The 18,237-nt window shown below is 36.6% G+C and overlaps 1 protein-coding gene across 1 annotated transcript in view; it reads left to right on the forward strand.

The window, feature by feature from the left end:
• Positions 1-18,237, forward strand: part of ANTXR1 (ANTXR cell adhesion molecule 1) — a 317,106-nt gene that overhangs the window by 95,644 nt on the left and 203,225 nt on the right. Inside the window, exons 2-7 of the mRNA XM_053718205.1 lie at positions 2,352-2,423; positions 3,772-3,843; positions 4,533-4,614; positions 8,232-8,265; positions 11,450-11,529; positions 17,414-17,482. Coding sequence (XP_053574180.1) covers positions 2,352-2,423; positions 3,772-3,843; positions 4,533-4,614; positions 8,232-8,265; positions 11,450-11,529; positions 17,414-17,482 — 409 coding nt within the window. The remainder of the gene's footprint in view (positions 1-2,351; positions 2,424-3,771; positions 3,844-4,532; positions 4,615-8,231; positions 8,266-11,449; positions 11,530-17,413; positions 17,483-18,237) is intronic.

Consider the following 18,237-nt stretch of genomic DNA (forward strand, 5'->3'; position numbering starts at 1 on the left):
TCATTTGTCCCTCTAACATTCACTTCTGTGGATGATTTGGGTTGTTTTTTTGGGTATTTGTACTTAGCTGATTTCCTTCTTTTTATTAGAAGAATTCTGGTTATCATCAGAAGAAGGACTTTGGCTGATGCACATGTTCTGTGCCTCTGTCATCAACTGAGGACCGTGTGTTCCTCTATGTTCCTTTGCTTAGTACTACTGATGCATTGTCTGTCTTAATCATCAAAATGTGTTCTCCAAACCTAGCTGGAATTGTATTTTGCCATGATTTATTCCACTAAATATGAGAATATTTGCTGGATGCCTGGATTCAAGCTGATCGCCAGAACTGAAATAATTTTGCAGTTTGAGTCTGCACCCCAGACTGACAAGCAAGAACTTGGTTCTATTACCTTGCCAAAGAAGTTGCTCCAGATGAAACATTGGTTTGAGATCCCTCCACAAAAATTATTACTTTGTATTGACCTGGCTCGTTGGAGGGGTATTTCCTTTGATAAACATCTTGTGATCAATGAGCCTTTGGAACCACAGAGGACATTATTTATTATTATTATTATTATTATTCTTTATTTATAAAGCGCCAACAGATTCCGCATGAACTTAGGAATTATATGTCTGATATTATTTTATTTACATGATCTTCTGAGAATCATTGACTAAGCTGCTAACATCATTGTTTCTTAAAGGACAAATAAATACAGTAGAATTGCATGATTTGCAAGTGCATAATAAAAAGGCAATGCAATAATGCTTACTCTGAATTTTAAATAAGCAGCAGATTTTTTTTCTGGCAAATGTAGTATGTATATGCTATAGCAAGAAAAGGGGGCAGTAATGCTCCCTTCACATAAATATATTCAGGCAGAGATAATGCTGCAACCTAGAAAAATGACATATATACACATAGAAAAAGTGAGATCTAAAAGTCTAGGTATCCAGCACTCATATCTAAATAATAAAAAGGTACAAAGGCTCACATAGAATGATTTATATACAAAATGTATTAATATATTATATATAGAAACATTAAAACCGTCTACATCGGGTATAGTGATGACCAGTGGCGCTAGGGTTACCTCTGACAGCGGTCTGCCTGTACATCTGTATGTGCAAATTCCTGTGGCTCCGTGAGTGTGTTTCCTGACATCTGACTTTGGTGAGGGTAGAAGTCTTTGGCTTTTAAAGGATACTACGGGTTGGCTGTGGATTTATCCCTGCTTATCTTGCTTACTAACGCTTTTGTACTTGTTTGCTTTTTATTACCCTGCTGCTTGGGAGACTTTTTCACTGCCTTGACTGCTTGCTTAGCTTTTGTGGTGCACCACAGCCTATTTCTACCTAATCTGTTGTAGTCCTTAGCCTTTATCTTTAGTTGGGGGACCCCATCATTTGCTGATTTTAATGATTATATATTGTATTAATACATTTTGTGTATAAATCTTTCTATGTGAGCCTTGGTACCTTTTTATTATTTAGATACGAGTGCTGGATACCTAGACTTTTAGATCTCACTTATTGTGTGAGACCTACTCTCTCTTCTATGTGTGTATATATATATATATATATATATATATATATATATATATATACCCTGTGAGCTTGTGCATATGCTCAGTAGGAGCGGATGCCTCTTAGTGTCTCTTTAAACAAACTGGAACTTTGTTCCAGAAAATCTACTTGGCAGATCTGGAACTTTGTTCCAGAAAATCTACTTGGCAGATCTGGAATCAGAGAACCATTTTTAAATGCATTGTAACATCAATTCTACCCAGACTATGCAAAAATAATTGTGTATATGTAACTAAGTATATTTACCCGAAACTGGCAGAATAGTATCAATGATGAAAATATTTAGTTTTCTTAAATCTACCACAGGGTATTCAAACCTTGAATCTTTTCTCACAAGAAAAAGTATTTCAATGTCTACCTGTGTCAATAGTATTGCATACTCTCCACAACCTTATATTGTGGATCTTTCAGAATAGAAGACAATAAACTGTGTAAATCTTTTTATACCTAAATAATGATATACTACTCCAGTGAAATTGAAGTTACTCATGTGCCAATAAATGACTTTAGTTTTGCTCCTGTCTGCAGTATTTGGATTAGTTAATATATTAAAGATAACTTTTTTTTAACTTATTTGTTTTAACTTCCCTTTCTTCAATATTTTCTTTAGATTTTTTCATACAGACAACCTCAGTTTCTTATTAATGGGCAGATTAAAGTTATATTTTACAGTACAATAAGTAATAATTTTTTATTTCTTTAGTATAGAGTAGGAATGTTTTCAAAGTATACACTTCAAATGCATTAACAAGCTAACCCACAAGAATTATGTTTCTCCACAGGTCCGGCAGTGTTCTTCACCATTGGAATGAAATCTATTACTTTGTTGAACATCTGGCTCAAAGATTCACCAGGTAATTGTAGAACTACACACATTGCACAATATCCTGTGTATGTGGGAAACAAAGTGGATGTGTGGGAATAATGACCAATATGGTCACAAATGGAAAAACAAAATGACTTGTAACATTTATATGCTTGAGAATGTATAGTGCTTGCTGGGAAATACAATTTGAGTAGAATAAGTATATTGCAACAAGCTCTTAGGGGGATATTAATTAAAATGAATTAAAATTATAATGTTAAAATAGGGGAAAAAAAAGTTAATTTATAGCTGGTATAAGTGACTTAAAGGGACATGATACCCAAAATGTTGAAGCACATGAATGTGATGTAGCATAGCTGTAAAAAGCTGACTAGAAAATATAACCTGAGCATCTTATATTGTACCTCACATTTCTTAAAAATTCACACCCCACTATAAAGAGACTATAAGCAGCCAGTCAGGATGCTTATCCCATGACAAGCTAAGGAGTGTGCACCTGTCATGTGCAGGCACAGTCATTTTGTTTTCCTATTCAGTTCAAGTAAGTTCTAGGAAATCTCATGAGATTTCAGTGAAATCTCGTGAGATCCCAGCAAAGGCCTTATAGGAGCCGGCCCATTTTTGGTTCAGAACTTTGGATAGCGTTTGCTGATTGGTGGCTACATTTAGCCACCAACAAGCAAGCACAACTCAGGTTTTGAACCAAAGATGGGCTGGCTTGTAAGCTTACATTCCTGCTTTTTTAAATAAAGATACCAAGAGAATGAAGAAAAATTGATAGGAGTTAATTAGAAAGTTGCTTAAAATGAAATGCTCTATCTGAATCAGGAAAGAAAAAGTTAGGGTTTAGTATCCCTTTAATTCTTTAGATATCCTTTGTAGAAGAAATAGCAATGCACATGGGTGAGCCAATCACACGAGATACCTATGTGCACCCAACAATCAGCATTTACTGAGCCTATTTAGATATGCTTTTCAACAAAGTATATCAAAAGAAAGAAGAAGAATAGATAATAGAAGTAAATTGGAAAGTTGTTTAAAATTGCATGCTCTTTCTAAATCACGAAAGAAAAAAAAAAGTGGGTTTAATGTCTTATCAATAGAGATAGATGATAGATAGATAGATAGATAGATAGATAGATAGATAGATAGATGATTGATTGAAAGATAGATAGATGATATAGAGATAGATGATTGATTGATAGATAGATAGATAGATAGATAGATAGATAGATAGATAGATAGATAGATAGATGATTGATAGATATATAGATAGATAGATTATCTGAGGATGGATGGATAAATAGTTACAGTAAATGTTTTGTATACTTATATCTATTTTAACTAATTAAACTGTATTCATATTTTCATTTTAGTCCACAGCTCAGAATGTCTTTTATAGTCTTCTCAACAAGAGGAAGCACTCTAATGAGGCTCACAGATGACAGGTAAGAAGAAGTGAGTAATAAGACTTAAAAAGCCCATAACAAAAAACTGTTTGCTTAGGGGATGCATTGGGAGCTTTAAAGGTTAAATATTAATTTGTTGTAGCAACATTAATGGAGTTTTATAATTACTTGATGTGTACCTTGTAGAAAGTATTTAGATAAAAAAAAATGTTTACAGTCTTCTCATTTGCTTCTTTTGAATGTGTCAAAGGCTGCTCATGCTCTCAATAATGAATTATGTATTAGCTTTGGACTAGCTGCAGGCATGGTAACAGCAAGTTTATAACTGGTATGGAAATAATTCATGAGCTAATTATTTTTAAAAAAATAAAATTTATGGGGTTTAAAATGCCTGTTAATTTGAATTAAATTGAAGTAAATACAGTTCATTTTCTAACTACAGTTATAGCAACATTGTAATTGTGAAATGTTGCATCATTCTGGCACAAAAATTACATTTACTGTCCCTTTAAATTGAATTGGTATTTTTATGTTTTTTAACAAAACGTATTCAAGACCACCACGAATATTTGTCATGGAAAACCTTTACCGAGGGGGTGGGTGCAAACTTTTCATTTAAGAGGGATTCTCATGAAAATATACATTACAGCTCTTTAAGGCCATAAACTTAAAATGAATATATAGTCAAAATTGTTCTAATCCTTAAAGTTATTTTATATCCTTGGTAGAGAGCAGATCAAATTTGGATTGGAGGAACTGAGGAAGGTGGTTCCTGGAGGGGATACCTACATGCATGAGGGATTTGAAAAGGTAAGTAAAGTATATTTTAATATGACTAAGTAGTGTCATTTCACAGAAACACTAGGGCATAATTTGCAACTTCAACAACAAGGTGCTTTAGTAACATAAAAAAAAAAAACAAGAATGAAACAAGACTTGATAAAAAAAAAAAAAAATACTAAATGTAGCACAAATTTTTCTTTTCTTTATTGTCTGAAATCAGTCAGTACCACGCATCACATCACACAATCAAACACACCACGGCCAATCATATTTCCTCTCTTCCCTGTCCTCTTTCACACACGTTTATCAAGAGAAATGCAGGTAACATAAGTTCCATCCCATTCACCTAAGCATTCTGAGACATCTGCTCTGCGTGCAACAACCTTTATTTTATCCATGACTTTTTATAAAGCACTCCGATAAACTGCTTTCTCTCAGTGAACCCTTGCAGCATTATCATATAGCGGCATTCAGTTCAGCTAGGTAGCCAGATCTTGCAAAAGACATTGGGGCCTTTTTATCAAGCTCTGTATGGAACTTGATGCCCCGTGTTTCTGGTGATCCTGAAGGCTCGCCATCAACACAAGTTATGAAGCAGCGGTCTAAAGACCGCTGCTCCATAACCTGTCCGCCTGCTCTGAGGAGGCGGGCAGACATCGAAGGAAATCAACCCGGTTGAATACGATTGGGTTGATTGACACCCCCTGCTAGTGGCCGATTGGCCTCTGCAGGGGGTGGCATTGTACCAGCAGTTCACAAGAACTGCTTGTGCAATGCTGAATGCGGAGAACGTAATTCTGTCCGCATTCTGCGATGTCTGTCGGACATGATCCGCTGATCGGATCATGTCGGACAGACATTTGATGAATAGGTCCCTTCCTCTTCTTTTGAAGCTCATGTGATTTGTGTATTGTCATTTATAAGTGTCATTATTGGTCTTAGCAAAGATTAAATAAAGTATTCTAGGTTACAACATGGCAGCAACCATTGCTTTATGGACACTAAGGGGCCGATTTATCAAATGTTTGTCCGACATGATCTGATCAGCGGATCATGTCCGACAGACATTACTGAATGAGGACAGCATACGCTCTCCGCATTCAGCATTGCACAAGCAGTTCTTGTGAACTGCTGGTGCAATGCCGCCCCCTGCAGATTCGTGGCCATTCGGCCCCTAGCAGGGGGTGTCAATCAACCCGATCGTATTCGATCTGGTTAGTTTCCGGCGATGTCTATCCGCCTCCTCAGAGCAGGCGGACAGGTTATGGAGCAGCGTTCTTTAGACCGCTGCTTTATAACTTGTGTTTCTGGCGAGCCATTCGGAGCTTGATAATTCGGCCCCTATATCTTTACTCTTATTTTTTCAACAACATATAATTAATATAAAAATAATTAATGAATAAATGTTATCATTATATATACCATTTATTTAGGACCAGATTACAAGAGGAGTGCAAAAATATTAGCGCTATTAAGCGCCAACACTGCTCTAGTTAAATTAATAGCGCTCCTATTCTTGCGCTCATATTACAAGTTGAAAGTTAATAGTTTTTTCTAGAGCAGAAATCTCAGGAGCGGTAACATCTGGAGGTCAGATAGTGCGTCTGCGCTAACGCTCTTTCCCCATCGACTTCTATGGGACATGCTACAAAAGCCAGTTCTGACTTTCACTCTTGTGCTAACCCAAATGTGTGCTAAGCTAAGTGCACTAAAGTCGACGGTGTGTTAAGAAATACTTGCAAGAGCATTGTTTTCCACTTAGAAGAAAATACAACATTTTTTATACATTTATTTTAATAATAAACATGTATTTTATTTTTAATATGTACAGTATATGTATGAGTGTAATACTTTATTTTAATATGTTTTACATGTGTTTTGTTATACTTTTCTTCTAGCCCTAACACTTTATTTCAGGTCTTAAGTCACGCTAACTTTTTTAGCTCTGTTATGTGTTGAACTAGAGAGCAAAACATAACTTGTAATTTCAGCAGTGTTTATCACAGTTGCGCTATCCGTTGAAAAAATAGGGCGTGCTAAAGTGATGTCTAACCATTCTCTGGTAATTTTGTTTTCCCATGGACTTGTAATACCAGATTGTGCGGTAATTTTAGCATGGTCACGCAATAATAATAGTGCACCCTGAGGTATCAATAGTGCTCCACTTGTATTCTAGGCCTTAGTGCTTAAAGGGACATATTACTCATATGCTAAATCACTTGAAACTGATGCAGTATAACTGTAAAAAGCTAACAGGAAAATATCACCTGAGCATCTCTATGTAAAAAAGGAAGATATTTTACATCACAACGTCCTAAGCTCAGCAGAGTAAAAAACAAAAAACGAAGAAATGAACAGCAGCCAATCAGCATCAGCAGTGCTGAGGTCATGAACTCTTTTACTGTGATCTCATGAGATTTCACTTAACTCTCATGAGATTTCATTGTAAACTTCCTTACACTGAATAGGGAAATAAGATGAGTGTGCATGAAAGCTCGCTCCTTACGCTGTCCCGGGACAGACATTCTGATTTGTTGCTTAGAAGTCCTTTACAATGGGATGTGGCTACTGAGGAATTTTTGAGGTAAAATATCTTTCTTTTTTACATAGAGATGTTCAGGTGATATTTTCTAGTCAGCTTTTTACAGCTATACTGCATCACTCTCAAGTATTTAAATATTTGATTATTATGGCCCTTTAATGTCTCTTTAAAAATAAATGCATGTAACCCACTGAACCAATTTTTATGCACAGGTACCACTCCCTGGATTTTCTAAGATAGAATTTTTTGTATTTATTTTTTTACAAATTGCTTTTTAACTGTTGGCGGTTTTCTGAAAATTGGAAAGTTCCATGTAGATGTGTCCATTCAAAACTTCTGTGTGGTGGTTCTTTAGAGGTGTACAAGGGTGAAAATTGTGCCTCCCTCGCTCTGTCCCTTCTGTTTATCTGTGACCCTGGACCACCACCAAACCCCCAAACTATACAATTACACACCCAGCCTTCCCAATTCTAACCATACAATGCCTAGCTCCACCTACAGAAAAATCAAATCTCCTCCCACATTGCCCAGTATACGTCTGCAATTCTCATTCCCCTGACTTCTGGCCCCTCAAAATATAAGTTCTACAACTGCTCCTGGCTAGAGATGCCTTTGTACATATGTTTATTTATTGTAAGCACTGCATAAAATAAATGTAAATAATATAAATAAATATACACAAAAGAAATGACATTTTAAATCTATTAAAATATTTCCATGCAACATTTTACAATTTGGCAAATCCTATAAATTATCCACTGTACATATGGTGTCTAAATTAAAGCTAAATTAATTTCTGCCAAAGTGACTTTCAGAGCATGACAAATCACCACTCAAAGTTAACTTGCTTGACTGCTAAATAAAACAAACGAGCAATTGTTAAAACAGAAATATAGGAAAGCATTAATGAGCTTCATTATATATTTGTGTAAAAAATAAATAAATATATATATACAGGTATATACCTCAATTTCCTACAGTGTGTCAAACTGTTCTAAAACAATTTTTTTTTGCATATTTAAATATTGGAGAGGAAGTGAAATGGGACAGATCTGCATTTCTGTAATAATGATACCAGCTGTTTTTATTTCTCTCATTTTAGGCCAGTGAACAAATTTATCATGAATCCCTTCTAGGTAAGTGCAGCCAAACTATTTTTTACAATGCTTTTATTAGAAAAAAAAGTATGCTTCTTTTGCAGGACTACATGCTGAAAGGAGACATTGTTTTATAAAGCAGTAAATTTATAATGGAAATGAGAGATTCTGATTTGTAGCAGTGAGACATTTTATAAACTTGTATAACTTTATGGATGGTGTATTTTTTTTACAATAAAATTGTACTTTTAGGGATCTGAAATCATGCAAAGATTCATACTAGATTTTAAAATGATATATATATATATGTGTGTGTGTGTGTATACATATATATATATATATATATATATATATATATACTGCTGGCTTGTAGCAGTAGCACTATCTAATTATTTAAGTTAAAACTGCCATCCAGCTGCTCTTCTGTTTACTATTTCCTATGGCAAACGTCTTCCAAGCAGTAAACCAATTCCAAAAAGTCGCATTACTGGATAAAGGATGAAGATAAAAAATAAAAATGTTTGGACAAAATTATTCATCCAAAATATTTTTTATTGTGCACATGTCTATTGTTTACTAAAAGAAAACTCAGCTCTATGATGGAAAACCATGTATACGTTTTTATATTTCAGTGAAAACATTATAAAAACTTGTATCTCTGGGTGGAACTCACATTAAAGTTTGTATACTTATTTAGTTTATTTAGTTTTCCAAGGGAAAAGAATGTAAAAACAATATGTCCAAATTTGCTCCTTTTTATGCTATAGTTATATGTAGATTTTGATGCAGGATGCTATGGTGAAGTATTGGTGCAATATAACAGATACTTTTTCTGTGTGAGCCGCATTGTTTGCCCCATTGCTTTCAATAGACTTTTTCAGTAAGCAGACTGTGAACGTTAATATTGTGATAAGGTGCAGATTTTTGTAGCTAAGATATTTCAAAATGGTTTTTAAAGAGATATTCCAGGCAGTATGGCTGCCTGAGATATGAAAAATTGCAAGAGCATATTGTTTCTTGCAACAATTAATACATCTGGAGAAGTGTAGTGTAAGCAACAATATATTGGTGATATTTATACCATTCAGGCTAGAGGTTGCTTATATGTCATGCGTTTTTTCACATACATTTGCCTCTATGCTTATTTTTTTTTTTTCTTTAAAAAACTTTATTAATAAAATGTTAGTTGTACAATACAATGAAAATAAGTAACAAGAGCAGGAACATATGGGTCAATGGTTTTTACAACCAAAAATACCAAGACAATCAGTAGGAAAAATCAGAAAAAGAACAAGCCAGGTATCAGCGTCCAGCCAAACAAGAAACTGCAAATAAATACAACCATTGGACAAATGCAATCACCAAGTGTCCAAAAGTACACAGATACAAAATCCTATATAGTTGGATAATTATCCATTAAAGGGCCATAATACCCAAATGTTTAAACACTTGAAAGTGATGCAGTATAGCTTTAAAAAGCTGATTAGAAAATATCACTTGAACATCTCTATGTAAAAAAGAAAGATATTTTACCTCCAAAGTTCCTCAGTAGCAGCATTTTAGTGTGTTTGTCCTGGGACATCTGAAGGGACTAGCATCGTGCACTCTCATATTATTTCACCAATCAGGTAAAGGAAGCTTCAAATCTCATGAGATCACAGTAAGAATTCATGACCTCAGCACTGCTGATGCTGATTGGCTGCTGTTCATTTCTTCATTTTTTTTAATTTTTTTACCTGCAGCTGGGAGCAGCTGAGTATAACTTTTTCCACAGAACTTACTCTGCTGAGCTGAGGAAATTGTGAAGTAAAATATCTTCCTTTTTTACATAGAGATGCTCAGGTGATATTTCCCTGTCAGCTTTTTACAGTTATACTGCATCAGTTTCAAGTGATTTAGCATGTGAGTATTATGTCCCTTTAAATACAGTCTTACATGATACAGTACATTGAAAGGTGTGGAGCGGAGAGTGCAAAGGGAAAAAAAGGGGTGGTGGAAAGGACCTCCGACACTATGTCTTGACTATCCAGGGCAACATGGGAAAAGTTACACATTATTCTCACGCCAAAGACTCACCAAAGCCTCAAACAGTTCCATTCTATCAATGCGTAAGTAATAAAAAAAAACATACTAGTTGGGTCAGTTCTGAGACGTGGGCTGATCACTCGCACTCGTGTTTAGTGGGGGCCTCCTGAGCTGTCCAATGTTTTGGAAATAGTTTTTTAGTTCCATTGAGCATTATCAATAACAATAACACATTGAATTTCGCTATGTTTTTGAATTTCGGAAGAACATGGTACAACAGAATACCAGGGTCATTAGGGACATTAACACCCAAAAGATGAGAAATGGCTTTCAACACTTCAGACCAGAAACTTTCTAGTTTAGGACATGACCACTATGTGTGTAGATTGTTTCCCTAATTTCTGTTGCCCCTCCAGCATTTATTGCTTGAGGTAGGGTAGATATGTTTCAATCTGGTAGGAGTTAAGTACCATCTGCTTACCAGTTAAAATGTATTTCTTGGTTCATAGCTGAAATTGAGCCTTTCTTGGCTACTTTGAACAGCAGGTCACATACATACAATATGATGGGCAAACATTGCAGTTTGACATCTTTTTGTCAACATGGGCAGACTTATTTTTTTCTTAGGGCCCCACTCTCTAAACTCAATGGTCTTATGAAATTCTATTTGGTGTCTCATCAGTATTATGAGGGAATATTTTAAAGGCAATATTTACCTTGAGAACTGTGTATCACTAATATGTTTTATGTGAAGGAAAAACACTTACTTTACAATGTATTGCTCAGTAAAATAACAAAATGAATTCTCTCCATGCCATTGAGTTTTTGTGAATCAGGCCATTGGGGCCCTATGATCTAAAGTTCACTGCCTACTTGAGAATGTCCATTAGTGCTAGAAAATCATTGGCTCGCCTTATGTGTTCAGCTAACGCCCATTATTGCATTGCTACACCTTCAACAAAGGATACCAAGAGAATTAAGCAGATTTGAAAATAGAAGAACATTGGAAAGTTGTTTAAAACGTTATACTCTTTCTGAATCATGAAAAAAATGTGGATTTCATGTCCCTTTAAATTAAGAGCGATCTAGATCAGCATTGCTGTAAAATTCTTTAGTCTTTGGTTTTGCCCCAGTTTTGCAGACTGCAGTTGTCCCAAATGTATCACAGTTTTTCTGATCTCTTCTTTTTTCTCTACAGGATATCGGACAGCTAGTGTTATAATTGCTCTGACAGATGGAGAACTCCATGAGGATCTATTTTATTACTCAGAACTAGAGGTAAACCTTTAAAATATAATCCATAAAACAATTGAATAATTGAGAAGAATTAAAGGGATATTAAATTCAAAATTTGCTTATCCATCAAATCCCCATTGCAACATAAGTGGATTTAGAGAAAAACTCTGGGATTTACAGAAAAGAAAATCAGGAATGCATGTGAAAGTGGGAACGCGTTATAACGTTGATGGCCAACTTGGTTCTCATGAGTCATATGTAGTCATCTGCACTTATTTTTGTGGCCCCAAGGAAAAAGAAGAACCAAGAATGTGGGCCATAGTTTTTACGGGCCAAGGTAGCAGAACTATGTGCTCTGGGGACTTCTGGTTAATGAGCAAACTCAAATGTGCTTTCTGAAGGGGAGAACAGCAGATAAAGTGTATGCTGCAAAAATACTTAAATCTGGTCCTGTGATACTGGACATTTTTAGGAAATATATTTGTGTTTTTTACAGTCATAAATGTATATACACCCTAAGGCTTCTAAAATATTGATCTGTGGCCCCCATGCATTAGGAAGTTGGCCCTCACTGTTCAATAATATAATTGGACTTCAGAAACATATAAAGTGCTACTTGCTGTAAACTCTGACCTTTATGTTCTCTGCAGCTTGATAAATTGAGCCCTAGGAATAAACATAAACATTGTAAACACAAAGGTTTGTTTACTAATAACATATTTTCTTCTGTGACAGAACTTCCTGTGACAACATGAGATACTCACATGTATATATACAGTTGCAATGTATAACAAACAAAAATGATTGATGCATAGCTTAATTCAGCTTTATCATGTGCTGTTTTGTAGGGGCATGGAAGCCAAATTAAACTTTTGTTATTTAGTTATAGGGGATCATTTATCAATGGGTGGATCCCCCTATTGATTTCAGGTACTCTATTGCAGAAGTGTATGTAACATTATTATTGGAGCAACTTGTAGATGGAGCTTAAGTTGCAGGAGGAAGTGCTGGCAGCATTGAACACACACATAGTTCTGCTTACATTTACTAGTACTACACACATTGTTAGGTTGTCTCCTATCTAAAGATGGAAAGTTGTTTAACCCCTTAATGACCACAGCACTTTTCCATTTTCTGTCCGTTTGGGACCAAGGCTATTTTTAACATTTTTGCGGTGTTTGTGTTTAGCTGTAATTTTCCTCTTACTCATTTACTGTACCCACACATATTATATACCGTTTTTCTCGCCATTAAATGGACTTTGTAAAGATACCATTATTTTCATTATATCTTATAACTTACTATAAAAAAAAGATAAAATATGAGAAAAAAATGGAAAACAACACACTTTTTCTAACTTTGACCCCCAAAATCTGTTACACATCTACAACCACCAAAAAACACCCATGCTAAATAGTTTCAAAATTTTGCCCTGAGTTTAGAAATACCCAATGTTTACATGTTCTTTGCTTTTTTTTGCAAGTTATAGGGCAATAAGTAGCACTTTGCTATTTCCAAACCACTTTATTTCAAAATTAACGCTAATTACATTGGAACACTAATATCTTTCAGGAATCCCTGAATGTCCCTTGACATGTATATATATATATATAGTTTTTTTAGAAGACATCCCAAAGTATTGATCTAGGCCCATTTTGGTATATTTCATGTCAACATTTCACCGCCAAATGCGATCAAATAAATTAAATCGTTCACTTTTTCACAAATTTTTTCACAAACTTTAGGTTTCTCACTAAAATTATTTACAAACAACTTGTGCAATCATGGCATAAATGGTTGTAAATGCTTCTCTTTGATCCCATTTTTTCAGAAATAGCAGACATATATGGCTTTGGCATTGTTTTTTTGGTAATTAGAAGGCCGCTAAATGCCACTGCGCACCACACGTGTATTATGACAAGCAGTGAAGGGGTTAATTAGGGAGCATGTAGGGAGCTTCTAGGGTTAATTTTAGCTTTAGTGTAGTGTAGTAGGCAACCCCAAGTATTGATCTAGGCCCGTTTTGATTGATATTTCATGCCACCATTTCACCACCAAATGCGATCAAATAAAAAAAAACTTAAACATTTTCACAATTTTAGGTTTCTCACTGAAATAATTTACAAACAGCGTATGCAATTATGGCACAAATGGTTGTAAATGCTTCTCTGGGATCCCCTTTGTTCAGAAATAGCAGACATATATGGCTTTGGTGTTGCTTTTTGGTAATTAGAAGGCTGTTAAATGCTGCTGCGCACCACACGTGTATTATGTCCAGCAGTGCAGGGGTTAATTAGGGAGCTTGTAGGGAGCTTGTAGGGTTAATTTTAGCTTTAGTGTAGTGTAGTAGACAACCCAAAGTATTGATCTAGGCCCATTTTGGTATATTTCATGCCACCATTTCACCACCAAATGCGATCAAATAAAACAAATAGTTCACTTTTTCACAAACGTTTTCACAAACTTTAGGTTTCTCACTGAAATGATTTACAAACAGCTCGTGCAATTATGGCACAAGTGGTTGTAAATGCTTCTCTGGGATCCCCGTTGTTCAGAAATAGCAGACCTATATGGCTTTGGCTTAGCTTTTTGGTAATTAGAAGGCCGCTAAATGCTGCTGCGCATCACACGTGTATTATGTCTAGCAGTGAAGGGGTTAATAAGGTAGCTTGTACGGAGCTTGCAGGGTTAATTTTAGCTTTAGTGTAGAGATCAGCCTCCCACCTGACACATCACACCCCTGATCCCTCCCAAACAGCTCTCTTCCCTCCCCACCCTACAATTGTCCCCACCATCTAAAGTACTGGCAGAAAGTCTGCCAGAACTAAAATAAAAGGTATCTTTTAAATTTTAAAAATATTTTTTAAGCATATTTACATATACTGCTGTCTAGGATTCACCCTTAGCCCCCCCAACCTCCCTGATTCCCGCCCCCCAAACAGCTCTCTTACCCTCCCCCTCTACCTTATTGGGACCCAGTTTTTTGTAAACTGTCTGCCAGTACCCAGTTTACAAAAAAAATGTGTTTTTTTTTTTTTTTTTTCTGTAGTGTAACTTCCCCCCCAAAAAGGCCATCCACCCACCCTCTGCAAGAAACCTTATATATAATTGATTGAAATTCCCACCCACCTTTCTCACACTTTGCAGCATAAAAGTTTTCCGTAGTGTAGCGGTTCCCACCCGCTCCCACCCCGTGCACGCGCCCACCTGCCCGCCTCCCCCATGCACGTGCGCGCGTCCGTGCGTGCCCCCAGCGATCCCGCCCCCCTCGATATCGAGGCATCACTGCAATAACCGGAAAGAGGCTGGAAGTGATCAGGATCGCTTCCACCGCTTTCCAAGACCGACGACGTGCAGGGTGCGTCCTTGGTCGTTAAGTGTATTTTTTTGGAGGACGTACCCTGCAATTGTATGTTCTATTTGAAACATGAAATAAACATTTTGGGTTTCTCTTTAACCCCTTAACGACTGAGGACGTGCAGGGTACGTCCTCAGAAAAAAGGCAGTTAATGCCTGAGAACGTACCCTGCACGTCCTCAGTGTGGAAAGCAGCTGGAAGCGATCCTGCTCGCTTCCAGCTGCTTTCCGGTTATTGCAGTGATGCCTCGATATGGAGGCATCCTGCAATAACCCTGCATGGCCATCCGATGCAGAGAGAGCCACTCTGTGGCCCTCTCTGCACCGGACATCGGTGGCCGGTAACGTTGGTGGGTGGGAGCTGACTTGGGAGGCGGGTGGGCGGCCATCGATGGGCCGTATAAGGTGGAGGGGGGGCGGGATCGGGGCCGGAGCTGACGGGGGCGCGCACGGGCGCGCGCGCGTGCACAGAGGGTGGCGGGCGGGCGCGTGCACGGGGCGGGAGCGGGTGGGAACCGCTATACTACAGAAAATTAGATTGTAACTGTGGGGGAAAAGGGACACATTAAAAAACAAATAAACTTTAGTAAAAGGGATCTTGGAGGGGTGGGGGGTTGTTCTTGGGTGTGGGGGGAGCTACACTACAGAAAAAGGGATTTTTGTTAAAAAAAAGCACATTTTTGTTCTAAACTGGGTACTGGCAGACAGCTGCCAGTACCCAAGATGGCGCCCATTAAGGCAGAGGGGGAGGGTTAGAGAGCTGTTTGGTGGGGGATCTGTGAGGTTGGGGGCTAAGGGGGGATCCTACACAGCAGCATATGTAAATATGCTAAAAAAAACTCAAAAAAGCCCAAATATACCTTTTATTTTAGTACTGGCAGAGTTTCTGCCAGTACTTAAGATGGCGGGGACAATTGTGGGGTGGGGGAGGGAAGAGAGCTATTTGGGAGGCATCAGGGGGTCTGATGTTTCAGGTGGGAGGCTGAGCTCTACACTAAAGCTAAAATTAACCCTGCAAGTTCCCTACAAGCTACATAATTAACCCCTTCACTGCTAGACATAATACACGCGTGATGCGCAGCAGCATTTAGCGGCCTTCTAATTACCAAAAAGCATCGCCAAAGCCATATATGTCTGCTATTTCTGAACAAAGGGGATCCCAGAGAAACATTTACAACCATTTGTGCCATAATTGCATAAGCTGTTTGTAAATGATTTCAGTGAGAAACCTAAAATTGTGAAAAAGTTAACGTTTTTTTTTTTATTTGATTGCATTTGGCGGTGAAATGGTGGCATGAAATATACCAAAATGGGCCTAGATCAATAGTTGGGGTTGTCTACTACACTACACTAAAGCTAAAATTACCCCAAAATGCTCCCTACATGCTCCCTAATTAACCCCTTCATTGCTGGGCATAATACACGTGTGGTGCGCAGTGGCATTTAGCGGCCTTCTAATTACCAAAAAGCAATGCTAAAGCCATATATGTCTGCTATTTCTGAACAAAGGGGATCCCAGAGAAGAATTTACAACCATTTATGCCATAATTGCACAAGCGGTTTGCAAATAATTTCAGTGAGAAACCAAAAGTTTGTAAAAAATTTGTAAAAAAGTGAACGATTTTTTGTATTTGATCGCATTTGGCGGTAAAATGGTGGCATGAAATATACCAAAATGGGCCTAGATCAATACTTTGGGTTGTCTACTAAAAAAAAATATATACATGTCAGTGGATATTCAGAGATTCCTGAAAGATATTAGTGTTCTAATGTAACTAGCACTAATTTTGAAAAAAAATGGTTTGGAAATAGCAAAGTGCTACTTGTATTTATGGCCCTATAAGTTACAAAAAAAGCAAAGAACATGTAAACATTTGGTATTTCTAAACTCAGGATAAAATTTTGAAACTATTTAGCATGGGTGTTTTTTGGTGGTTGTAGATATGTAACAGATTTTGGGGGTCAAAGTTAGAAAAAATGTGTTTTTTTCGATTTTTTCCTCATATTTTATATTTTTTTTTATAGTAAATGATAAGATATGATGAAAATAATGGTATCTTTAGAAAGTCCATTTAATGGCGAGAAAAACGGTATATAATATGTGTGGGTACAGTAAATGAGTAAGAGGAAAATTACAGCTAAACACAAACACCGCAGAAATGTAAAAATAGCCTTGGTCCCAAACGGACAGAAAATGGAAAAGTGCTGTGGTCATTAAGGGGTTAAGCTGTGTACACTCCTGAGCCTTCCTCCATATGATCTCATTGAAAAAGGGATAGATTTTTTATAAAATATATAAAGAGAAGAAAGTTTAAATCGTAACTTCTATATCATTTTAATGCAACAAAAAAAGTTCTCTGTACTCTTTAAATAAAGATATAAGTTGTGTGTAGAAAATGAGTAATAAAACAGATGATACACACAGCATGACATGTAAAAAGCAAAATTTGCATCTTGTGGCAGGTTTCTGAAAGGCAGTTTTATGGAATGATTTTTTTTCCTTAATTAAAAAAAGAAAACAAATAATACATTGCTTTTTATTCACATGTTTTTCAATCTTTCCTCTCAGGCTAACAGATCAAGAAGTTTAGGAGCCCAGGTCTATTGTGTGGGTGTTAAAGATTTTAATGAGACACAGGTACGTTATGTTCAGATCTCTCCTATATTTGGCTGTGAACAGGGCAAGAGCAACATAAATAAGCTAACAATTCTAATCAAACAGAATTTCAATGAATTGCATGATTTCCCATATTTCATGATACCCATTTTTTTTAAAAGGTTTTCAAACAAATTTGTGGCTTGATAGTAAAAGTGCCTGATATTCCATTCTTTTAGAAAATATAAATTTTTCAAGATTTTTAGACTTTGGACCTGTTTGAAAGGAACATTAAACAATTGTTACTTTTGTATAAAAAAAAATTGTGCTTGTCCCATGCTCCCTAAAAAAAAGCAGATTCTGTAACCTAGGTTTTCAAAATGCTATTCTTTACGCAAGGTTGTAATACATTCATATTCTAGCCCATAGCGTTTACAAATTTGAGTTTTTATTTCTAATTTAGGGCCAGATTGCAAGTGGAGCGTTATGTAAAGCTTCCAATCGAGTGCTAGAAGTAAGATTTTTGCGCACATTGGATTGCGCTCATGTTCACCTAGATTACAAGTGTTGCGGTACGGCTATACCTCTGAAAAATTGGCCTTTGCTAGCGGAATATTTAGCTCACCCGTATTAAAAGTCGCGGTGGTACAGCTATACTGCTAGCGTTTTAGCCTATACCGCAACTCTCTGTTCCGCACTCAAAAAATGGCTTTTGAGTGTGGATTTTTCAGGTCACCCGTATTACAGGTTGTGTGATCCAGCTATTACGATTGCGTTATAGCTTATACTGCCACAAT

The sequence above is a fragment of the Bombina bombina genome, chromosome 6 (genome assembly GCF_027579735.1).
Source record: "Bombina bombina isolate aBomBom1 chromosome 6, aBomBom1.pri, whole genome shotgun sequence".
In the NCBI taxonomy this organism is placed as follows: Eukaryota; Metazoa; Chordata; class Amphibia; order Anura; family Bombinatoridae; genus Bombina; species Bombina bombina.